Source organism: Scatophagus argus, chromosome 7, assembly GCF_020382885.2.
Source record: "Scatophagus argus isolate fScaArg1 chromosome 7, fScaArg1.pri, whole genome shotgun sequence".
Taxonomy (NCBI): domain Eukaryota; kingdom Metazoa; phylum Chordata; class Actinopteri; family Scatophagidae; genus Scatophagus; species Scatophagus argus.
In genome coordinates, this window is record NC_058499.1 from 17,579,151 (window position 1) to 17,605,381 (window position 26,231).

The 26,231-nt window shown below is 43.5% G+C and overlaps 1 protein-coding gene across 3 annotated transcripts in view; it reads left to right on the forward strand.

Moving 5' to 3' along the window:
* mob2a (MOB kinase activator 2a) overlaps nt 1-26,231 on the forward strand; it is a 59,129-nt gene that overhangs the window by 12,794 nt on the left and 20,104 nt on the right. The window contains exon 1 of one of the 3 annotated variants that reach the window (XM_046395533.1): nt 10,374-10,663. The exons of 1 other annotated variant lie outside the window; for it this stretch is intronic. In XM_046395533.1, coding sequence (XP_046251489.1) covers nt 10,626-10,663 — 38 coding nt within the window. In that variant the 5' untranslated portion in view covers nt 10,374-10,625. Of the gene's footprint in view, nt 1-10,373; nt 10,664-13,553; nt 13,958-26,231 lie in introns of those variants that run through there. One more of the 3 variants, XM_046395531.1, reaches the window with a different exon arrangement.

A 26,231-nucleotide genomic window follows, 5' to 3' on the forward strand; every position in this document is an offset into this window, starting at 1 on the left:
GGATGCAAAAGCATCTCTACATCTGAATCTCTAATACAGGCTACTTTGTAAACAGCCTGTTAAACACTAATGTGAGTTTGTGAGTGTGTCACAAGCCAGCTCGATGAGGTGCTTCACATTTAAAAAAGGATGTGGAGGAGGAGGGAGATGTTTTCCAGCAAAGGGTTTGACTTGGAATGAAGGCAAAAGGATAACAGAGAGGGAGCTGGTGTTCAGGGTCGTCTGATTTCCGCTGCTGGGTTAGGGTCACTGTATGGGAGCTGCTGACTGGGCCTCCCAGGAGTGAGGCAGAACAGCTCAAGGCTGGACACAACACAAAAACACAAGATGTACAACAGAGGATTTGACTGTTATAAGACCTCATATTCCCTTGAGGAAGTGTGTGTGTGTGTGTGTGTGTGTGTGTGTGTGTGTGTGTGTGTGTGTGTGTGTGTGTGTGTGTGTAAATATGGATAAGTCTCACTGACTGAGGGCTTAGCAAGGGCCACGCTGGGGAACATGTTCTGTACGTGTGCTGTCCTATTCATACCCACACACAGCACACTGTGCTGTGTTATAACACAGTCAGTGTCTGGTGTGATGTCACATGGCCTTTACTCCTCCGTTGTGCACTCCCAGCCGTAGACCTGCTGAACATGACCTTTCTGAAAGCCTTTTTAATCACCGGTGGTCTCTGAGCTGAGTGGCTCATGATAAATGCTAACACTGAGCCAACAGCCTGGTAGCATTAGGAGCTAGCTGCACTTAAGACTGGCTGTGAACACAGGGTGTTATGAAGCGTGGGAGCGAGGCCAGCAGCTCGCTTCACCGCGGTTAAATCCAGGAAGCCAGAGGAAGGAAGGAAGGACTTCTCACCATCAGGTCCAACTCTATCTGTCAGCGCTATATTACAAGTTATAATTCTTTCTGTTGAATGTCAGAACTGTTGACTGTTGGTAATTTGTGCTCAACTGAGGTTATGTTTTTTTATTTGTTTGTTTTTTGGTTTTTGTTTCTGTAGTATTTAAAGTATTGAAATTTAACACTGAATGCTATATCGGATTCATAGCTTTGTTTACTTATTTTTTCAGATGTATCATCTGATTTTGGTGCACTTAGTTTAGGGATTTTTCTTTATACAACACTGATGTATTGCACAGTTTGCCATATGTTGTTCAATGATACTTCCCAAATATTTCCCAAACTAAGGTAACACATGCCAAATTTTGGTATTTGTATCAAAACTCAAAAACTGTATCACCAGAGCTGACTAAATGAATCTCAGTCTTAATTTAAAAAACTGTTTTATACTACTAGATTTAAGAGGATTTTATGAATGTGTGACCGTGTCAGACAGTGCAATGTAATATGTGACAAAGGACAAGATACTGGACAAAGAGGTTGATGAAAAGTCACATGAACTCCAGCGGGGAATCAGAGAAAATGTGCAGTCTGCACTGCCTTTCCCCTTTTCCCAGTTTTACCTCAAATTTTATCTTCTTGGCCTGGTTTTCTGCTGGCTGTCTGACCCATACTCCCAGCAGAGGTTTTCTGCCTACGGTAGCTGCCTCACGCTGGAAGCCAGAGTGGATTGAGTCATATATCAGGGGGAGTGTGCAGAGCAGAACAGGCTACTACAGATTAGAGGTGAGAGGAGTGTGCTGCTGATTTATTACCGGCTGTTAGCTGGTTAAATGAGGCTAAGTGAGCTGGCCATCTTGGGCAGGTGAGATGGAAGAGATTAGTCTAGATAAAGAGCGATGGAGGGAGAAGATCCGTGAAGTGAACGGTGACTCCTGATCTTCTGTCTTTCGCATACTGTTTTTTCCCTTTAGTTCCTCCCTGTGTGTATCTCATGTTGCCTCTGTAAAGCGGGACCGGTTATGCTGAGGCTTTTTGAGATGTGGCCAACAATGTTCTCTGTGTTGTCTAATTATTATTATTATGCAACATGTTAGTGCTTGTAATTGTCGGTGACAGTGCGGCTTGTTGTCTGTGCAACATTGAAGCCCTGAGCTTGGCTTGATCTTGTTCACATTGCTAATACACCACATGTCAAAACATATCTGTTCTTAAAGTGCAGTTGAAATGGCTTTGTGATTGTCCTCTGAAGTCTGATGTTCTCAGAAGGGACTCAGTGCTGATAGAGACTTCATTTGAATATATGAGTGTGAATCAAAGGTCTGATTTTTATTTGAGCCTCCACAAGGAATCATCTTCTCAAAGGTGAGGATTTAGCTCTTTTTTGCAATGTCTAATTGTCACTGTCAGCTGTGAGCTGACACAGATAGAAATAGAAATGGTCTATCTATGGCTCTGGCTATATGTGTACAAACTGTGGTTGGCTGCATATCCGCTCTGAAAGCCGTTTCTGTCCTCAGCCGTCCGATGTGTCGCTTTGCACGTTTGTTTCGTGTGTAAGTGAGAGAGAATGAGAAAGAGCAAGAGACATTCCTCACATCCGTTTCCTCTCATAGAGGAACAGTAGGTCAGGGGTTTTGGTCCGCTTCGCTGAGTTCATGTGTTGCTCGGGGGCGGGGGGTATAGTGCACACAGATGGGACATTTCTCTTTCATGTTAAGGAAATTTTAGCCTTGTTACATTAAGTGAGGTTTGGTGCAGTCTGACGCTTCCTGAATAAAGGAAGCTAACCAGTCATACGTCTTGGTTTGATGTCTGTCTTTTTCAGTCTCTGTCCTTCCCCTTTTTACGTTGGACCTGAAAGTATTATGATTATCTGTGCTCTGGCTGTATGTCTGCTTGTTTGACCTGAGTATGTGTGTGTGTGTGTGTGTGTGTGTGTGTGTGTGTGTGTGTGTGTTGTCATGCACATCTGTGTCCGTGCCTATGTTTGCATATGGCCTCGTGTTTGGCTCATGTGTTATTCCTTTATCTCCCTCTCTGCCCCACCCTGTACTGTAATGTGCTCTCTTTTCCTCCTTATTGTTCTGCCTCTCTACCAGGCCAGGGAGTCTGGACCAGGAGCTCGCAGGAAGTCTTTGTCACTTGTTGTACTGAAGGGGAACGCAAACAGTGAGATGCACAAACAGAGGAAGTGCTGCTTTCCTCACGTGTTCTCCAGCTGGGCGTCTTTCTCAGTCTTTCAGTCTCCTCCATCTGTGTTAGTTTCAGTGTCGCTCCACCTTCAGTGATAACAACCCTGAATCTGTGCAGTTGCACTGCATGCCTGAATATTCGGTAATTCACCTTCATCGGACTTTGGTAAATTGATGTGATTACATGCTTTGTAATTCCTTGTAAATACCAAGAAGCATTTAAGCATTTAAGGTGGATTTTTTCCTTCAGTTTGTTCTTTATCCGATCTGTCCTAGAAACTTTAATAAAACGCCTGAATTCTTCATTGTGCCTCTTCTCTGAATTTGCTCGGAGCAGCTGACCTTGCCATATTACCTTCTGCCTTCTACTGCAGTGAGAGCTTCACTGAAGCTGGTTATTATCATAGTTGTCTGTCTGAAGTGCATCCCTTAAAGCTGAGAGGTCAGCCACTGTGGTCAGTTTTGGTTAGAGGTCGCTGGCGTCTTTGAAGACACGCAGAGATACACTTCAGCACACACACACACACCACTGCACATACCAGCTGTTATGTAACTGCTGGCAGCTGTGGAGGTGTACACCTCAGCGGGGTGTGTGTGTGTCCACGCGTGTATACATAGGGGTTAGAAACTGTTTCCACTGTGGCGATTAGCTACCAGGCCTGTTCTTGCTTCAGCTCAGAGCAGCTGGGACACGCTCCATGTGCGTGTTGCATGCTTTCTGTGGCAAATTCACACAACCACGAGTCTGGAGATTTGAATACATTAAAAAGAACATCAGTGCACATTTTCCTATCCTCTGGATTTGGATGGAAGTCATTCACAGCCTGCTGCTGTCAGGCTCAGCTCACAGCTCAGCGTTTGGTAATGCGGATCAGAATGGGTCACGTTAACACCACTCTGCACATAGTTGAGAAACTGATGTGAAGGTGTTTGTTCTGTGTTTTTCCTGCATCTGCCACTTTGGGGATTTGACTGCAGAAAGCTCCAGTGTGAGCAAAACAAATTTGAAATTTTGATAATAAAATTACTGACTTTCCTGCCATCTGTCAGCATCCTCAAGGTCATTTGCTGACTGTCAGTAAACCATGAAAAATCTGTTTCTCAAAGAAAAATGACCCACAAAACTACTTTTTTTTAGAAAAATGAAGAACCCAATTCAAATATTACACCAAATCTATTAATACATATTAGTTCTGTATTCATTCGGCCACAAGTAAAACAAGTAAGGCCTTTGTGAAATCACCAGACAAGACCTTCAAAGTTATAGTTTGCCATTGGGTGCTAGGAGGGATAGTTTTGATGAAGCTAATAGGTCTTTGATCAATTGAAAATGCCCTTGCAGTTACTGACATGTCCTTGAACTTAACATCCTGGTGTTCTCAACCTGCAGCAAGTGCTTGACTCGAGGAGGAAGTGATGGGGTTGCTGTAGAATGTGTGTGTGTGGTGTCTTTTTACCACAAGAGGGCAGCACATGTCCACTTCACATTCACTTCACGTGCTACTAGGCAAAAAACACTTACCTGTCAGCAGTTGGGCAACTTGGTCAGTCATACCGATTTTAGCAGGTTACATGGGTTCCCTATTTTCCAGAGGAAGGTGGTGAGCTTTCTGTGTTGCCTCTTTGTGTTTGTATTGTGTGACCAATGTCATGGGAAACATTTCAGAAAGCAGAAATTTAGAAGGCTCAAAGTGAAATGTAGATACAAGGAGAACGGGTTTGGAAGAAGAGGAGGAATAAAAGAAAAGAGAGAGGGAGGAATCCAATGAGCATGAAATCAGATATGTTGCATAATCATAGCTTGCAAGCCTTCCCAGTGTGCACTGGGCTTTGTCCGCTTTTTGCAGTCCAGCATCACATGACCGTATCAAGCAGCTGTAGTATTAAATGAGCAATACCAGTCCAACACCAGCCAGAGGCAGAAACAGAGATCAATAATTCTGTTCTTCTCTGAGGCACACTGTTATGTATTTATTCCTCTTTTGGGGTTTATTTTACATTTTTAAGTGAAGGTTATGAAGTAATTCATTTTTCTCTCGAACCTGAGTCTGAATATTTGCATATTCAAATCATGAGTTATTGGCGGGTGCCTGCTGCTGTGATGAAGATGATGACCTCTGCCTGCAGGTTTACTGTTTGGCCCGCTGCCTTTCTCTCATCACTGCTCCTCAGCCACTTCGCACAGCAAGCCCCAGAGAAAGAATGAGAGAGTGGAGATGCTAGTCTGTTCTTGCCACATGAGCACTGCATTCTTTTTGGTTAACAGTAGGTGGCATCATAGTTCCACTATCCTCAGTAGTTCCCCAGTTGTTTGGAATGTGAACCCTCAAAACAAAGCAGTGTGCAGAGTGAGGAAAAGTTTAAACAATCCTTTATTTTATCTTTTTAGGTCATTATGATTGATTTGAGAAGTTACAATTAGACAAGAAGAAAAGCCAAATTTAGACATATGAAAGTCTGTGTAAATGTTTCAAAGGCTTCTCCACACTGCCAGGAATGAAAGCATGGTGGGGAAAATAATGAACTAAAAGTAGTCAAACCTTATTATATTGAAGTTTAAAAATACACTAATCAACACATAAAATGTCCACCTTGGTTCGTTTTTTTTATGTAGAATATAAACTCCACTGGGCTCTTTTTTTAATCACAGAGTATTGTAATAATTATTTTTAGATTAATCATTTCTTCCCTAAAATGTCAGAAAGTGGTGAAAAAGATCCATCAGTTTTTCACAGTGTTTGTGACCAACAGTCCAGAGCTTACAGGCATTGAGTTTAAAGTCATAGAAGGCTACGAAAACTGGCAAATGTTCAAATTTGAGAGGCAGAGAGAAGTGAATTTGATTTAATTAATTAACTAATCAATAAATCAACTAATTGTTTCAGGCCTAATGGACATTTTACTGATGACGATGATTTTACTGACTGAAGATGACCGGTATACTATCTTCTGAAGTATGGATTTTTAAAATATGGCAGTACTTGTTCTTTTGCAAGTTAGATGGTTTTCTGACTCTGATGCTGAACTTGACATTCTCAAAATGTCTGAACAGTGATCAGTGCATGGGTAGGGTTACATTTCATTTCCTGGAATTTGAATTGAATCAAGGAAGTCTAGATATAGAAAGATAATACTGATTGGGTGCAGACACCAGAAGTACCCAGACAAAACATTTGACTTTAGGGACATCCGGGAGACACTTGAGAAAACGTCAACATCACTGTCATTTTGCACGTTATTTCTTACTTGACTCTCATGGTCTTCCACATACTGAGAGGCCGGTATGAGACTGCCTTATTGGAAGCTACCTCCGCTTTGTGGTTGTAGATGAGCAGAATGAACAGGCAGAGACGAACCCACTGAGGCAACTATATATACGGATTTATAAAAGGTGAGTTATAATAGTGTCCCCTCTATATAGGCTAGGCTGTATGTGAAGGACAGACACGCAGACAGACTGACCGGCTCCTGGCGTCGACCAGCCTGGCCATATATATAGGCCCTTTCATGCTGCTCCCCTTGGCTTGGGCCCAGCACACACATACCTCTTACTGTGCTCAGTGTGAGTGTTTGTTTGTGTGTGCTGAAACATATATTTAGTGTGTGTGAGTGAGAGAAACGGTGTGCTCTTAGTACTTGGCTGTAAGACCCTATGTCCATTAAATTGAACAATACCAAGTAAAACTATCAATCATATTAATCAATCCAAACCACACTGATTATATTGGCACACCAAATACTAGCGATACTGGATTTTGGGTGCTGAAACTGATATTAAGGAGTCAATATTGATGTATTGGTCGATAAATAATTTATTCATATATATAAATATTTATATATTTATCCAAAATGACATCAGTGCATTGAAACAGTAAACTTTGCTGGAAATTTAAATAATTATTATTATAAGTCATTGCAAATTAAATAAAACAAACACTAATACAGCAAATAGTATTTGGATGTGTGTGTTATGTTATGTTTCTAAATAACCCCAAGCAGCTTTTCCTGCATTGTAACATAAATAAATTAAAGTTTCGGGCTGTAGAAGAGGGGCAGTGCAAATTCAATTTGAAATTCCTGTGTGCCGGAAAAATGCAAATCAACAGAATTCTACATATAAGTTTTTACTGAATTCAGATGTAACCCCTTTGTAGAAGTAGAAGGAAAGTCAACAAGATTACAGTTACAATCACTTTGTTATATAATTTCAGTTACCTCCAGTAACCGAACACTGGTTACAGCATATATGTGTGTGTGTGTGTGTGTGTGTGTGTGTGTGTGTGTGTGTGTGTGTGTGTGTGAAAGAGAGACAGAGAGAGTGTGTGTGTGCTTTCTGTCAAGTATCACCTCTGTGCTAGGGTATTTGGCCAATGCAGTGACATGGTCTCTCCTCTAATGCATGCACTCAAATTGCTGGAGCCACAGTAGAGTATCTGTGTGTGTGTTTGTGTGTGTCGCAATTTATGTGTGTGTTTGTGCACTGCGGTCCAGCTTTTGACTCAATGTATTCCTGGAAAGCCTGTATAGGAGTGGAGGGGGCCAGGGCTATTCCACAGGCACACCGCAGCCAGCCATGACTGTTTTCTGGAAGCTTCCCTCTCACTGGAAACGAGGCAGAGAAGAGTTTATGAGTGTTTTATTTTGTCCTGGATATCAACGCCTTCACACAAAGTCAGCAGCTTCTTCCTTTAGATGAAAAAGAAAAGGCATCACACATTGACTGGCATCAGTGACTGCCATTAGTATGCACGGACACACACTTAGCATTCACATCATTCTTGCACAACATGTACCAGGAAGGCGACTGCAGGGAGAGATTGAGCTGGATGGACAGAAGGAGAGAGGAGAAAGAGGTGCAGAAAAGGGGCTCATGATGCGAGGGAGGAAGGGAGGGGCGCATGAAAAAGAAGCTTGAATGGAAATAAGGGTTGCGAAAGAAGCAAGAGAGCTCAAATTAGCTTAATGAAGGGGCTGCAAAAGGAGCAATAAAATCAAGGGGTAGGCAATGAATAAGTGCAGGAAGGAGGAATGGATTGAGACTAAATAGGAGGGGGTGTGTGTTTTGAACTGCATCAATAAAGCTGAGGCTGATTGCACCTCTATAGTCTGCAGTGTTCACCCTCTTCTCCAGCCTCCCTTTTTTGGCTCTTCCCTGTCTCATACTCTTCTCATCTTCTGTTAACCCTCTTCTTCCTACAGTCCTCCTTCCCCTGCCTCCTATCATCTTCCTCCTCATCTCCTCTTTCTCTTGGATGTTGTATAACTCTGCAGTGACTGACTGAGCAGTAGCAGCAGCAGCAGCAGCAGCAGCGGTGGTGTGATTGATCAGCAGTTCTGGTGCCAGGCTGCTCTTACTGTAATAAACGAGCTTGGAGCCATTGAAACCAGCTCTGAGTGCTTTTGCGGGAGTAGAGGAAACACACGGCCACGCACGTACACACTGTTTTGCACTCTCATGATGTAATGCTGAATAACCCTGGATGCTCTTAAACTTACCGCTTGGCTGGATTCATCATTTTGAACAGCTTTAGTCCCTCAAGACCCATACACACAAAAGTTAATGAGACATTTTATTTTTTTTATTTGTTTTGGGGGGTTTTTCAGTGCTCAGGGTTCTTTGAACTAGGTGTTTGCTCTTAGATGAGTTGGATTTATCCATTAATTAATCCATCTTCACCATCAAGGAGATAATACTGTATTTTTGAAGCTTTCAATGTAAAATTGTTTCTCCTGTTCTTGTTTTTCTGATCACTTCCAGATAACTTCATAAAAGCACTAAAAATATCCTTTTTGGGGTTGTCCTGACAAGTTGAAGCTACTAAAACACATTGCATGTAACCATAAACATTACCTTGGATTGCCTCCCTCCCCTTCCTCATGCTTCCTCAGTTGACTTTAAGGAAAGCACATCTGGTCTTTCCATTTTTCGCTCTTTGCGCTCTGGCCCTCTGCTCAGCATTTCCCACTCTCTCTTTCTCCCCATCTTTTCTCTTCCCAGGCTCCTCTGTAAGCAACATTTTTAATCCTTTACCATACAAATCCAGACTTGACAAAACAAGAGCTTTTGAGTCACCCCAGCTGTATCAAGTGTACACACATCCAGGAGGGGAAACAGGTTTGTCTCCCTTAGGGCACGCATACACACTTGAGGCTAGCTGGAAGGAGACGGCTGGGTGTGGTGATGAAGATCGCACTTTACCTTTTTGTCACCTCTGTGTCTGCTCAGAGTCACTTTGAGTTGCCCTGCCTGTCAGTTCCTCCACGTTTTAACATTCCTACAACTCATTTCATTGTCAATTTTCGCAGTGTTTGTTTGAAAGGGTGATGAAAATGCTTCATAGTGCGGATATTACTCACTAGGCAGCTGGTTGTTGGTCACTTGGTCATTGTCCTCGCAGCAGCGCCCGGTGTGAGGTCAAGAGTTCACTGGTGCAGTAGAGGCACACTGAGTGAGACAGACCTCCTGTTTTATCATCATTACAAATTGAACAACCGCCTGTACAGTCATTTGTAAACATCAAAAGAGTAATTCCCAGCTTGTCATTATTTCTTTCTCTTTGAACCCACATCCTTTTACAATCCACTATAATTTAATCCAGTGATGTATGATAATCACTTATCAGCCGATGGCTAATAATTCTTTTCCTGGAGTTCAAATGTTTACCAGCTTTCTGTACCATGAAATGTTAAGTGTGTTTGGCACACACATACACTTAGACGAGCTACTTTGGATTTAAATGGCATTAATGGCTCCTCTGTCCTATTCTTAGCCCCAGCTCTGTCTCACCCTCCAGGCGTTGACAGGAGCTGTGTCAGAGTGGTGGGGTCTGGTTTGTGTTCAGCATATGGAGGAATATAAATGTGTATATATAGCTCCTCAGATAGGAAACGCTATTGAAACCCGAGAACCTCCTCAGGACCATGAGTGGGGAGGAGGAAGCTGGCTCGTATCGATAACCATTTTTCATAAAGGAACCACTGGCTTGTAAACGCCTTTTTAATGTTTCTTTTGTGTTTAAGCGTCGTTTTAGTTCGTTTTTATGTCGCCGAACCGAGCCGTGGGATCAGATGTAGATGCGAACAAACTGAAAGAAATGTTTCAAGTTTGATCAGGTTTTTTTTATGATTTTTTTTTTTTTTTTTTTTTTTAATGGAGCTTGGGCTTTACGTCAACGAGGCTGTGGACACAAAGCCCTCCACCAGACTCCGTGTTAATATCGCTAGATTTTTCTCCGGATCGCACGCATGTCACTGATACGAGCTCTTTTTGTTTGAATCGAAACGCCTGCAGTGTGAGGACTCGTTAACCCTGCCCCACGGAAACTAAAGCGAGGGGGGGACCAGAAGAGGAGGAGGAGGAAGAGGAGGAGGAGAGGGAGGTCTGGGAAGAAACAGAGAGACAGAAAGAAAGGTGTCGGAGGAGTGAGAGAGAACTGCAAGGAGCAACTCCGTATTGTTCCGCGTTTGTTAGCTCTGCAGCCGTCTGCACAGAGGCAGAGAGACACGGTGGCGTTTGTTTCTTTCGGGGTGCGACAAAAAACTGAACCGCCGTCAATTCTGGATTTCTTTATCCGCTTCCTGTCGTCCAGGATGAGGTTTAAAAGGAACGGGTCCTATACGCTAAATAGGTAAGAGCCTGGTGTAATGTGGGCAGCAGTAACTTAGTAATGTGTTATCCATATGGAGAGGAGGGAGGGGAGAGGGGAAGCACGTTATGTTATATGCTGCTGAGCTCATAAATCAGTTCACTTTCTCTGTGATATTTCCTTAGAGGCTCAAAACGGTGCTCATACTGACTTTATAGTGTCTTTATTGCACTTCAAGGTATTTCTTTAATATCCTACTATATCTCTTTAATAATGCTAAAGGGGGGCTCGGTTTTTATTACAATATCATGCACACACATAATCTGCAGTGGCACTATTAGAGACTTTTTGTCTAAATTCTGCTTCTCATGAAAAATCACTGAAGCTTGAGCTTGCAGTTACTTCTCAATGCAAATGGAACAGTATCGTGCTCCTTTGTTTTAAGTTTTGATGCACGTAAAACACCTTCTGGACACGTGGTCGTGGCTCATCAGACGTTCATAATGTCGATTTCTTTCAGGCGTCCCCTGATTTAACCTTTCTGGTACCCACGTGTAGTTCGCTCCGTGAGGCTCGACCAGGAGAAACCTGTCTGTCTTGCTTTAAGGGGGGGGGGGGGTGGGGGGGTGGGCTCTCTTTTGTTTCCTGTGTTGCATTTAGGAAAAGAGCAAAATGATCTCTCCTTCCCCTCCACAGAAATACCCCCTATCACCACCCCATCACCTAGCAACTTTGTGTGTGTGCCCCCCCGCCCACACACACACACACACACACACACACAAACAAACCCACTTTCCCTCAACATGATCGCAGCGGCCTCTATTATATCTGGCATTTCTAAACCCGGTCACGAGTTGGGTCTTTCCCCTGCCCAGTGGGTCTGTCTCTGTCCCCTTCATTGTGTTATCTCTCCAAGTCACAAGTTTATAAGAAAAATTCTTTCTTTGTCTTCCCGCCTTCCGCTGACCAAGTCACACAGCTTTTCCTGAATTTTGTCAGAGCGGATGTCTTGCTTTTATTGTTTGTCTGGATTTCATGATAAGGCCCAAATGTTTGCAGAAGCACGCACACAAGCACTCAGAAGAGACTCAAAAGAACTTGCTCGTATTGTTGAAAGTGACAGTTAATGTAATGTCAGTTTCACTTCTTAAACTTTTCCTCTGGCACTCCTTTTCCTCTTTGCCTTGTAATAACGGTCCGGGCCTTCCGCTGTACTTGACACACACAAAACCCACATCCTGACTTTTAGGTACCGAAACCCAAAGGAAGCTAATGAGGGCCAAACATCCACTTTCATCACGTAGCTGAAAAATGTGAGAACAATGTTTATCGCTGTGTATCCCTCCTCCCGTTCTTAGCATTCTGTTTTCACTTAGAAAGTGTGTGTGCAAGACAAGTGTGTGTGTGTTACCGTCTCCCTGTGTGAGCGACGGTGTCACATGTGCTCTATTTTGTGAGTGTGCTTCCACATCTGTGTGCAGGTGAGAGGGATGAGGTAATTAAACGGTGTAGCTGCAGCTCCTGGTGACAGGCCTTCAGGGAGGAGGAGGTGGGAGGGATGACGTCATGGGATGTAAAAATGCTTCACAGGGCTGCTGCAGTTCATCTTTGTCATCTTTTATCTGAACGAGAACAGAAGCAGAAAGCAGTAGAAGAGGGAGTGTGCGCAGTGTTATCCTGCAGTGTTGTCTGAAGTTTGTGTGTAGCAAGGTTGGGTGGAAATATCTACCAGCTCTGGCTGCTGTTAAAATCCATCTCACTGTTCAGGAGCCCTTTGATAAGTCATTGACAGAATAAGAGCAGAGCCTTTGTTACGTAACTGCCTTCTTCTGAAGGTGACTGTCCCCTCTGCCTCTGTCGTCTCTCGGTCTTTGTCTTGGCAGGCTGCAGTCTGTGGTTTTCTCTGAACAGTGCAGAGTTGGCCTGTTTGACATTGAGCGTCAGCATTCAGCAATGTCGGCTGCTTTCATCGTGGTCGGTTAATCCTGCGTTTGGTGTCTGTTGTGTCCGGCGCTGACTGCAGCCTTTGATTACAGCATCACACACACTCCTCTACCTGACCACTGCAGTCCCTGTGTGTGTTTCCCTATGTGTATTTGATGTGTTAAGATGGAAATGAATATCAGAGGGCAAAAGAAAATGATTGCTCTTTTTGAACGATGGAGGGGAAGAGAGAAAGAGATGTAAACAGGCCTGTGATTCACTCCACGTCCTTCACCTTATTTGCCCACACCAGAATCACAGAACTCTGCAGTGATTGGCTTTCTTCCTAGGGGCCTGTCTCCACGCTAGCCCCTCCCATCCCATATTGCTGCATCATTTGTGTGAATGAAGAGTCACGTTACTGTATATGTGCACGAAACAGTGTACATCCTCTGCTGCATGTTTCTTTGCTTGTGTACTCCCTCCTCTGTGTTGATTTAAGAGCTGAAAATTAACCATCTGCTGGTGTAACTTGGTCACATATCACTCCATGTGCAAAAGCATGCAGAGGCTGTCAACTTGCTGCACTGATTGACTGTCCTGAGAGGTTTGACAGGATTTGACTTTGACTCAGATTTAACGAACAGACCATGTTTGGTGTGTGTGAGCGATGAGTGGAGATGGGATGTTTAGTCATTGTTTAGGATGTATACAGATGGCTGAGATTTCTGCCTTCAAAGAATTGTCCTCTCTCTCTCTCTCTCTCTCTCTCTCTCTCTCTCTCTCTCTCTCTCTCTCTCTCTCTCTCTCTCTCTCTCTGTGTCCATCTCATCCTGTCTTCCTTCCCTGCAGTCCACCCTGGGCTGCCCAGCAGTCAGCAGTTTGTTTATGGGACTCTGTTTGCCAAGCTAATCTTCCCGCCTTTCAAGTGGGAGCCAGCAAGCTAACGAGAGAGAAAGGGAGAGGGAGGGAGACAGAGAGAGGGAGAGAGAGAGAGGGAGAGAGAGGGGAAGAGTGTGGAAGTGAGGCAGGCAGTTGCAGCAGTTAGAAAGGCAGAGAAAGACATGCTCAGAGAAGTGTGTCCAGTTTTCTCAGTTTTTTTGTTTGTTTTGTTTTGAAAGTGTACTTCTCTATGTGTGTTTGTCCGTCTCTCCGAGCGGCCTGCGTGCGTCCATCCATTCGTCCGTCCTGCGTGACCTGCGTTAAGGTCGAAGGCCGTTTCAGTAGCTGCATGATTACACAAGGTGCTATGCTGCTGGAGCTGCTGCACCTGTAGCCTGGTTTGCAAGAGAGGAGTAGAGACGGGAGGTGACAAGGAGAAAGGGTGCTGTGGGTCGGAGCCTCGTCACCCCAGCTCTGCTTCACCACCGACTGGATGGGGGTTCTGGTGTGCTGCGACTGCTTCTTCTATCGGTAGTTACCCAAGCTACTGTTACTCTTTTACCTTTTCATGACCCTTTCTTCCTCTTTCCTCATGTTGTTGACTTCATACCTGGCTTTTTAGCCATTTTCAGACCTTTGTTTACTTCTTCATCTGCCCCCCCCCCCCCCCCCCCCAATTCACTCTCTCTGTTATGCTGCTGTGGTTTTGTAGGAGACATTTGAGGACATTGCTGCTGTATCAGGCAGAGATTCTGCTGTAGTCAGATGCACAGCGTTTTCTTGACTTGTGGGAGGGAGGGGGAGGAGGAGGAGGAGGGAGGCAGTTGAGGACAGAGGGACAGCAGTAGCACGTAGCCTATAGCTGAATGGAGAGGGGGATTGTTGTCGATTGTTACAAGGTTTGTTAAAAAGTTAGCTGGAATGAAATGGCACAAGGCCAGAAGTCAGCACACTTGCCCAGCTTTTCCTCTCATTCTCCTGTGTGCCCCTTTGGCTGTGCAACACTGTTTATTTGGACACTGTGTTCCTTTGGAAGTTTGAGCAGGGAGTGTGTGTTTTTCCCTTTTTTTTCTGTTTTTGTTGTTTGCGGATGATTGATTTAACAGACTTTGCTCTTTTTTTTGTTTTTTGGGGGTTGTACCACCTGAATTTGCTTTCTGTTTTGTTCCTTTCAAATAGACCTGGAGCAACTATCATATGCTGTTAATTTTAAAACCATACTGACTTACTGGCCCTTGTATAGCTGGTTATTGTGCTTGAGAAAACGGGTAGATTATTTAGGTTAGGCTCTTTGGCAGTCAGAGCAGAAAGGATCTGGTTCCCCTCTCTTGTGGTTGTGGGGTTAGCTAGCCTGAGTCTGTCTTAACTGCTGTATAAAATCTAAATATAACTTTCTGGTTCTCTATGGAGCGTTTTGATGGTGAGTGTAAAATTGTAGCTTTAGCACAGACACACACAGCACAGCTGGTTTAGATTAGAACTCGCTGTGATTCAGAACTTTGTTTACACTACTCTTAGTATGAATAACAGCCTGCCCTTTGTGTGTGTATGTATGTCATGTATCTGGAAGGCTGCACATGTGTTATATACTGTAGGCCTTGGTTAAATACACACAGAAGCCTTGTGAAGGCAGGACTTGTTCCAGGAGTACTTACGTTATCCTCTCGCCCAGTCCTGATCAAGGCAGGGGTGGGACCTGAACAGCGCACCCACGTCTCGGGGGCTCATTAAGCCAAAATGGGCTGTCGCTTCTATTTTTAGCATTTCCTCTCCATTTGCATCTCTGTCAGCCAATCAGGCAGTTTGGCAGTGATGTTATATGGGTTGATTGAAGTGTGTTTTTGCAGGCACACCCATCCAAACAGGTCCTCGTTGACCTCGGCCCAGGCCAGCCCTCTGTCCCCTGGGCTTCGGTGTTTCAGCTTTCAACACTAGCATTGTGTTGGAGTAGAAACCTGCCTGAAAGCCTGCCAGCACTCGCACTGTCGTACAGTGTCAAGTCCAGTGTTGGTCATCCTGTTTTGGAATGTAGTAACTGAATGCTCTCCCATCGTATGACATACGGTTAAATAAGTTGATGTTGATCTTTGTTTCTCAGCCCTGGTATTTATTTGATTGTTTGTTTTTTGTACAGTTAGGAGGAAACACTTGATATTTATATTTATTTATTTATATCTGAGATAGATAGATAGATGGATACTTTAATGATCCCGAGGGAAATTCAAGAGATGACCGTAAGCGGAATACACTTAGCTCAGTACTTCTGAGAGTCAACAAATTCAGTCTAGAACTACATATATGTGAAGTGTGATGTTGAATGATATGCACTATGCTAGACAAATAAAGATTATTAGTTAAGCATTTTTCTCTGTAAATGCACCATATCAAATTGTTTATAAAGCTATTTAAGCTAAAGGAATCATTCCTCCTGTTTCAAGTCTTTAAACGACAGGAACCAGCTACTGAATGCAACTTTGATCTTATCAAACTTTCCACCAATAAAAAGGAATAATGCCATTTGTCAGAATATTACTTTAAGCAATATAGCAGTTTCATTTAAAATGTTCAATGATGAAAACATTGAAAAAACATAATATTTCTGCTTGTATTAATACCTTTGGACCTTTGAACAGCCACTTTTTCAATACAATAGTATTGCTGAACATGTGACATGTTAATCCCATGTCTCACACCTTGTGGCACCGTTATCTTAGGATCCCGCCACTGTACTGTCTAGATATGTACATGGTCTCGTGAACTGGGCTTGGGCTTAGTTCAAACCAGTGTGATATTATTATTTTAACACAAGGTGTTTCAAATGACTCGGCCTCTCTGAAGTGGAACATAATGAAATCGATGAATAACAGTGTAGTGTAGGAGTCCAACCGATCACAAAAGTAACAGTTTAGGACGTATTACTGTTTTGAGTCACAGGTCCTCCTTTTCCTCCTCCTGCATGTTCTGCCAAGGTGCGACTGATTGCCTAATCCAAATGGAATATTACCAGTAAGTGAGAATGTGTCTGACACTGATGGTCTCCTGTTGTGTGATACATGTGCTAAAATTGACTTCTGGACAATGTCCAGGCCCAACTCTGGGGGTAGCGTTCATGATAAATGTTTTAGCATATGTTGCAATAGCTTACCACAGTTGGAATTGAATCCTGGATCGACTTCTTGTTCAGATTTAGTCAGTTTTGTGCCTGTTCTCTTTTTCCTCCTGCAATGACGTCAAGTTTAAGTTGTGACCATCATTCCTTCATACACAAAGGCAGCATGAAACACAATAATCAGAGTTTTTTCTCAGTTATGAGGTTTAATTTTTCTGTACCCATGTGATGTATTGTTGTTGATGCATTGCTGTAAAGCAAGCACATTCAAACCTAAAGGCTCAATCGCATGACAAAAGCTTGTGTGTGTGTGTGTGTGTGTGTGTGTGTGTTTGGTCTCAGTTGATCAGTTGGTAGATTTTATAATGTGTGGTGTGGAACAAAGACTTCTGAGTGTGTCATCATACTGTGTGTGTTGTATTAGCAGAGCAGGCCATACGGTTTTCCATGTGTCTCTCATTAGGCCATCTTTGGCAGGCCCGGTTGCTTGCACAGAGCTGAGACGTGCAGGTCAACAAGCACACCATTCTCCACCAACAAACCTCACACTCCTCCACTGAGCCCAGCAGATTTCCTCCTCGAGTGACTGCCCGTCACTCAGATTGGGTTGAATTAACTCAAGCTGAAAAATGATCCAGTCTTTGAGGGGAGGTTCAGTCAAAAATGTGCACTACTGTTGCTGCAATTAGGGCACAGAAATCTCTTAAAATCATCTATTAAAAGATGCCATTCTTTCCTGTGGCTCCTGCACTCTATAATCACACTGCTTTGTCATTCTGACTGCAGAAGAATGCTGAGACGCTTAACTGAACAGCAACATACACGGCTTTGATTTTTAAATTACGGTTTGATGGTCTGTTGAAAATCTATTTCTTAAAAAGTACTCTAGAAAAAAATACAAATTTTCTGAATTTTGATTTTGCGCAGCCCAACTTGTGTTTATCACAAACTACTCTACCCAAACTCCACCTTAACAAATGGGGCTTGTATTGTATTGTATTGCAAAATCAACCAGTAGGATTCAGTGGAACAAGCTGAGGCTTCCCACAAAATAAGATTTTCTGAGCTTAAGTGAATATTTGCGCCTCTTCTGCCTTCAGATAATCTTAATGGAGAAGAGATAAACCTTGCCTGAGGTGTCTTGCTTTACTTGATCCTGTCAGGACTTGTGTTACATTAGACTCTTATGGAGGGACGCTGGCTGGTCATTGCAGATAGACAAGGTCTGTCAGTTTTGACTTGACTGATTGTTCTTCTCTATTTTCACCTGTCCTCCAGTCACTGCAGAGGGCAGACCTCACACACAGGGCCAGTTGCATAACACAGACACTGTGTGTGTGTGTGTGTGTTTTCAGGAGCAGCCTAGTCCTGCTGGCTCAGGACAAGGAGAAAGAGATTGCCTTGCACTAACCTCACCTCCGCATTTAGATCCACCCAGTCAGCACACCCACGCTCGTACACATGCTTGAATACCACTTATCTGAAACAACTTAAGAAAAGGAAACCAGAGCATGTCTAGCAACACAATACATGTTTAAACCACCTTATTAGTGCTGATGAAACAAGCATTATGTGCAGCATAGCAGAGTAAAAGTTGTCTGTGTGTGGCAGTAGGTGCCCCAAAGGCATGGAAGAGCTCATTACAGCTGCTTGGTGGCCCAATTGGCAACTGGATAATGGCCTCATTGTGTTTGGCTCAGTTTGAAGGTTGTTCAGGTGGCAGGAAAAGCGTTAGACAGAATTCACTACCAAATCAACAAGCCCAGAGACTTCTTATGGGCTGTAAAGGTGGCAGGGAAATTGATGGTAGCAGTTGTTGTAAAGGCAGCAGCAGCTCATGGCTTTTCTGTGCTGCCTCTGGGAACAAGAGGCCCATTTGAAGGGAGACAGGAAGTGCTTGGGCGCCTCACTTCCTGTTTATCGAGTTTCTCCCAGGCGAGAGTGAGAGGGAGGGGTGGTCTGGTGCAGCCTAATTGAACAGAGAAGGTGGTGACGAAGTGAGCCTTCCTTATTCGCTCTCCGTCTCCAACTAAAACATACACACACACACACACACGCCTGCCTGCATAGCCTTGTAATTGCCTCTGTGCTGCAGTGCCTTTGGCAGCTGTGTCCCCTCATTTGTTTCAATTATCTGCCATCTGACATGGCGCTGTTACCAAGGATAGACTGGAGAGGGAGAGGAGGAAAAAAAAACTGACAAGGAAAGTTTGTACCCTCAAGAAATGCAGCTTTTTATGTACAGGCTGTCATATTTCTCACCTTAACAGCTCAGCTGGATCCCACCTACGTCATGTTCAGATACGTGAGTCACACACACACACACACACTGAGACTATATTGGATCAGAGAGTGGCTGTTGCGAAGATGCTGCTCCAGAGCGAGCAGGGAAGCTGCAGAGTGCTGACTGCAGCATGTTCTGAGGTTACGTTCGTAACATTCTTACGGTCACTTACAGAACTTGGAGGCTGCGGGCCAAACAAAGGCTAAACTTAAATACCCTTTTTGTATCACTGGCTTCCAGCTCCTCTGATTTCTGCCAGCGTCTTATGGGCTTTAATTGCAGTATCTGTTTTTACTTTTGTATTGCAGACAGATGTGCACTACTCACTGCTCTAACAACCCTTCCATCCCGCTCTAGGGGAGATGAAGTCACTGCATAAGCTCGTCTTCCCAGGTGGGACCCAGTTACTCCTCTAACTCCAGCCAATCAGAAGCTTGTTTACACCTTTATCCCCCTGGCGAAGAGACACACGTACACACACATGTTCAGCTTCATGGTGTTAAGAGCCGCTGATCTCATCTGCTCATCAAAGGATCAGATTGTATTGCTCTCACCACAGCTCATCCTTTATTGTAGGATGTGATACATCTGTGGAGGGCGGACAAAAATGTGAACATCAGCGTTCGTCAGTGGACTGATGCAGCGGTGGAGGGGTGCACTCACCTCTGCTCTCACTGCTCCGAGGACAACTATTGATTTGACCTCTCCTGTGTCTTTTCTATCCATCTCTCTTTTATTTTCCCATTCTGACATTAGCAGCAACTACCTCCACCCACTTCCTTCCCAGGCTCTTTGATGCACCGTCTGTCGACGACGATTCTTTTGAGAGCATGTGTTGGTGAGGATGTTTAAAAAGAAAAAGAAGGGGGAAAAGTCAGTCTGTATCTGTGTGTGACTCCATAGGATCGTGCGCACGTGTGTTTGTGTATCTTTTCCCCTGTTGGCAGACTGGCAGAGGATATGCTCTGATATTTCCTCCATCCTACTCACTGACAAAGGGCAGGACTCCACTGTGGTCTCAATGTCTCTTCAGCAATGTCCTCAAGGCGCAAATCATGCGTGGCTTTGTCCAGGAATTTCCATAACATTTGCTGCCTTTTCTCTTTTGTTTCCATAGCCCCCCCCCCAGCCAGCACGCCCCTTCCTCTCCTCTGTTGTAGCCACCACACAGAAACATGTGAGGCCTTCATTGCGTCTTACCTAACAACACCGCTCTGCCTTTTCCCTTCTGCCAAACACGTACGCACTGTCTGTTTTTCCTCCTAATTAACCCAGAGAGACTGATATTTACTGACATCCCTACATGATATGCTGTCATAGCTAATTACCAGAAAACAAGTCTTTGTTTGGAACACGTCATCTGTCTAAAAAAAAATAATAAAAAAAGTTTATCTCAGCCCACAGCCAGTATGTGTGTATGTGTCACTGCTCTGTGTTATGGGACTTGCTGTGGGTTAACCATCATTGTCTCTTGTTTTTGAGCTGCTGTTGTTTAGTGGCAGCGCTGTTGTTGTTATGGGTGGATGTCCACAAGAGGCGGGTGCCAGTGGTGAAATCATGTCTATCCTTTAAAGTAAAGTTCCTTGGAGAAATCAGACTTCCTGTTGCTTTATGCCTCTCCCTCGCACGCACACACACACACACACATTAACTTTGGTTCTCTTAACACCTGTAAGCTGATTAGAGGTTAAAATACACACAGAAGCGCCCTCATCAGAGCTTCCTACAGGGAGCTCCTGACTTGCTCACATTTTCCACCAGCTCAGCTTTTGGTTTTTCAGTCTGTTGCCCTCCTTCAGTCCCATGCTTCTTTCATCTCTTTGCCCAATCTTGGGTGTGACCACTTCCTACGTCTTCATCCACTCCCAGTGTTAATCAGCCTCACACAATGGACCAGAGTTTCCTCTCATATCAGATGGTCGCAGTATCTCATCCAGTCATCAGGGGAATGTGTTTTTATTTTTCTTTCTATCCCTCTTAAGATTTTTTGGTAAATCAACACCCTCGGCCACTGAAGAAGTTTTTATTTTCCCAAGTTATTCATAAAACTTCTTAACTATTTTAAGAGAACAGAGCAGACTTTGGTGAACTATTTTTCTTTAACTTGGGCAAAAGACCTGTATCTTTATTTGGTTAGTTTTTGATCAAGCACCTTGTGATCTGTGGTGCTCAGACAGAATATGTTAGCAACACTGATGAATTTTTAAAATGCACCACTGTGTGAATGGGACAGGGTGGTGTAGGAGGCACTGGCTGTACTCTTCTCTGAAAATGTTCTTGTTCCCCCTCTTTGACCGTGTGGTTGTTGTGATAAGCAGAGCAGCAGCTGTGAGTCGGCTGTTTTTTTTTTCTTTCTCCCCTTTTAGCCAACCAGACTCTCAGAGATGGTCTGCTGATGTGAAGACTCCAGTGATGCTCTCCCGAGATAACAGTCACTGTACAAAACATGCTCGAGCTGATGGATACGTAATGTTCGCACACTCATGTCTGTGGAGAGAGTGTTAATGAGATGGCGCAGAGATGTGTGTTTTCTCAGAAGCCCACGTCATCCACTGAGATAAAGATTCAAAGGAAATCTGACAGCAGAGGAAGGTTAAATACGGGGAAGAATGATAAATCCTGTAAATCAATGACATTGTTCCGTCCAGATCAACATTGGTGCAAGTTAATTAACTCTAAAACAGGAAGTTATTCCATTGTTGTTTTTTTTTTCTGTACACAGACCGCTTTCATCCAGTTGTCAGTTTATTAGAGACATTTACTGTAGCTAAAACAAATGTTCAGTGTTTTCGAGAAGTGTTGACTTCATGATCATGTCGAAGGATTTACAGTAGTTTGTGGTGTCTCTGTTATTTAACCAACCCTTACTCATAGAAATAGGGTGTACTGCCATTTGCCTTTCATTTTCAGTTGTAAATTTCACAAAAACTTGTACTTAATTTACTTGAAATAATAATAATAATAATAATAAAAACACTGACTTAAAATAAAGGTGTCAAATTGATACAAAATTGTACTTACAAATGTACAAAACTAATACTAACCTTATGTAAGACACTTTTAATTGGAAATATCATGAAGGGACAAGGCAGTGACAAGAATGACTCTGTACTCCTTGTCAGTAGACCTAGCCAGTTAGCTCCATCTTCTCAGGATTAAGGAACAAACAGGGCATTGGCCTGGGTGAAATAACAAATTGGACACCAACACTGCTGTGTGCTCACGTGCCAGACAGTCTGATGGAGTTGTTCTATGGGCTGATGCAAGAAATGGAGACCCTTTTCCTGGGAAAGGAGTCCCCCCAAACCCTTTTCTTTCATCTCTCATCTCCGTCTGCTTTTGTTTGTACCACACGGGCTGAAGGCATGCAGACTAGCTGCACGAGTTATGTAATATACCTAGAAACATACATTTGTTAAGAAATGGACTAATGTGATTAGACTTGTTCTTTTTAGGAAGCATGTTGATCTTACCACCTGGTCTTTAAGCCCTTATGGACCCGTCTTTATGCTATGAAGACTTTTTCACGTAGTTGCCTCATTTCATTGGCCACGCTCTGTTTGAGTCAGACAGTGATATTACGAGTATGTCGACTCAGTCACTCAAGCAGAGATGAACTGTGTCTGCTCGACCTCTATCCCCCCCATTAGTGATAATTACTCAACTAAAGGAACATTCTCTACATTTGAGTCTCTGTGTGTGTGTGAGTCTCTTCGGGGAAGAGTTATATATAAAAACACATATGAAATCTGTGACTAAATGCCCTCATTTAGGAGTAAATGAGCTGGATCAGGGCAGGCATGCACAGCCGTGGAGCAGAAAACAAAAAACCACCCAAACTGTGTACATGAACCCCAACACCCTCCCCTTTATCTCTGCATCATTTGCTTTTAAGACTCGCCAACAGTCCCTATGGTGCTGACTTTGTGTTCTTTGGTTCTGTCCCATCACCTCAAGAGCCGAGACTTGGCAGCTTAACTGTGCTGTCATCTGTTTTACAGCAGTGTTAGATGGGTCTAAGTATGAGCTGTTTTTTGCTTTTGTGTTCTCTACCCAGTTATCCTCTCTTCTAATTTGATTGAGAGCTTCTCCACCTTAGACAGACCTAGAAATCCACACTGGCATTGCCCTCTGTTGTTTTTTTTTTTACTTTAAACTTTATTTTTTCTTCTAAGGACTATGAAGAGAGCTCTGTTCACATTTAGCCTCATGGCCTACACCTTGCACCCCCCCATACACACACATACACATGCTGTGCAAACATGGTCGCTTCCCGCATACCTTTTTCCCCACCACCACCTATTTGCTTCCTCCATCTAGTCTCCTGTATTCCATGACTTCCCCTCTATCCAGCCCCCTCAACCTTATTCTCTGCTCTCTCTCTCTCTCTCTCTCTCTCTCTCTCTCTCACTCACACACACACACACACACAGACTGCCACTTGTGCTCCTAAGCAAACATTAGCCTATGTTTTGACCACAGTTCTCTTCTTTTACGTCATAAGCTCACATTTTTTTGCCCCTAAGCCTCACCTGTCTATGTACAGTGGTTTCACAGAATAATTGCTATATTGCTGCTTTGTATACATTTTCATTTTTCACTCTTTGCTCTCTCTTATGGTCTTTGTATTATTCAACTACACCACTAGTGGAAAGTAACTCATTAAATTTTACAGGCTTCAAAGGATGCTGCCGTCAGTAGCGTCAGCATAGTGCTGCTTGGGTTTCAAGTGTCGCACGCACACATGCACACAGAACAGCCACACCCTTATAATAAAACCTAAAATGGAAAAATGGAATGGAAAACTCAGTCTAGCTGTGGGGTTGTGTAAGTTTCAGACAATATCTGCAGTGAGAGGGTGGGTACTCTTCATGGCAAAGTATCCCTCTTTCAGCTTTCTTCTCACTTAAATGCAAAAAAATAGCTCTAATTGCCTCAAAACTTCTCTCCAGAATCAGTTTGCTGCTCTGTAAATTTCAGAAGGTTTTGTATTTGCTGACATACCCTATGTGAGGACTTGCAACTTGTACACCTACATTTGGTGTCAGCAGGTGGCAGTGTTTCTCTCACACCTTAGTTGTTTAGGCATGGGTGTGTGTGTGTGTGTGTGTGTGTGTGTGTGTGTGTGTGTGTGTGTGTGTGTGTGTGTGTGAAACAAGGAATGTTCTTCTCTCACAAGCCAAACCACCCTGCAAGCTGTTGTTACACTGAAGCTGTAATCTGTAGGTAATGTTTTGGTTTGTTTCAGAAATGTTCAGAATTTTATCTGCAGCGGGGAGATCTGCAAGTTGTGTGTTTGTGTGTGTCCTATCCATACTCCCAAGGTTATTACAGTCTTCCGGGAAAAAGCCACATTCTTTTCCTTTTTAGAGGTTTATTAGATTAATGGGAAGACATGCAGTCTTGAGCAACCTTTCTATTTTCCCCCACCATTACACAAGGTGCACCCACAAGTGTGTGGGTGTGTATAAGTGTGATTACTCATATGTCATGATTACTGAACACTCAGTTTTTAAATCGAGGTTGATGAACAGTCTTAATGTGCTTAATGTGCTTTCCCCCAGCACTTAATGTGCTGGGGGAAAAGGAAATCTTGATATATACAGTTCCTTAGCAACAGTGGTCAACTCTACCTGCTGATAAAGATTGTGTCATATGATCAGAAGCTGCAGGACAGCTACTAAATGGACCTTGTTGTGAGATTGTTCTCTCTAAATCTGGTTTCCAAAATTGAGAGTGATCTCTGAACCTAAACTATAAGCTGTATTCACCTTATCTTGAATCTTCAGTAACGGGTTCCCCTGTTCCTCTGCCTGTAGTTATGAGTCATTGAAAGTGCACGGTATCCCCACTTCACCGTACTGTTTCTGTTTGTCATCTGATTAATCTCATGACACTGATGGAGTGACTCTGTCACAGGCTCACGGCCATTAACAGGACAGAAAGCCTCATTAACATTTACTTTCAGGCCTGAGGACACATTCAGGTCATGCTATGAACACCTGTGATGCAGCAGCATGTCACAGGTTGGTTTTCAGGTCAGCTACCTCACCTGTCTGTTCTCCACCCTTGTCACTTCTGTTGGCTCATTGACAGTCATAATATTAGCTGACCTTGCACCTGAGCTTCAGGATTCACAAGGTGTGTGTGTGTACACACAGGTGGCAAATTGTGGATGGATAGAAACTCTCCTCTGTTTAAGAGTTCAGGGAGGAGGAGTACAGCAGGAAGCCAGGGCATGCTCTGACAGTCTCCCACGCTGAGCCAAACTCTTTCACTCCTCTCATCCAAACTTCTGCTTCTTCTCTCATTCACTCTCCATTTTTTACTGTTTTTCTCCTTCCTGATCCTCCATTGCCCTCTCTTCACCCCTCTCGCTTAACTGCCTCCTCCTTCTTTCTCATTTCCTTCCACCTCACCCGTTGCCTTCTCCTGTTTCATCCTTCACTCCTCTTCATATTCCATTCTGGCCCATTCCTGACTGATATGATGGTGGTTAATATAAGCAGTATCCGTAGAGATGGTGATTTATAAACATCTGTACATGAGTGTGGTATTTCTCATCTCCTGTCTTCCATCTTGATAAATCCCTCTCTTCCTTCAGTCATAAACCAGTCAGAACATGGCCTCCTGTCTTTCAAACATGCTTGGCTTCTGTCTTCTTTGCCTTTTTGAATTCGCTCGAGTTCCAGAACATACACAGAAACTACTAATGTTTAACCTTTCAAAATCCAAACCAACCGGACTTCTAATTGGATTATGAGTTGAGTGGCAATTAGGCAGCAAAGTATTATTCTTTTGTGCCATTGCTGCTGTTTAATGGAGCATGAATTTGAACTTTAATAAAATTGTTTATGAAGGGTTTCCATCTACCTTGCAAACAAAAAAGTCAAGTCAACCCTGACTGAGCTGTGCTTCTGGTCTACATGCTCTTGACCTCTTCCAGCTCACTCTTTATCTTGCTCCCCTGTCTTTTGTTCAGCCAGGCTGTGTGCTCAGAGAGCAGTGGCATGTCTTTGCATGCAGCCCTTCCCCTACAGGAATGCAGAGCAAAGGAGAGATGAAGCTAGGGAAGAAAAAAAGTGCACATGCAAAAAGAGAAAGAGGACGCCCAGACCTCAAAGGTGGAAAGGAGAGAATTATTCAAAGAAAAAATGATGAACAAGAACTGATGATCTTGGGTTCAAGGTCTTGATTGCATTGATATGACACTCTAAAACATGATGAATTGTCTATCAATAAAGATAAGATGGCAGTGACATTATGTAGTGATAATAGCTGGTGCTTGATGCACAGTGTGCATGACAGTTGTATCTAGGTCGATGCTGCGTGTTCTGACCCAGGTTTTGCCTGCATATGCACAGACAGACACTCTACAGATTCTTCATACGTACTCCATACATAGTTAGGAT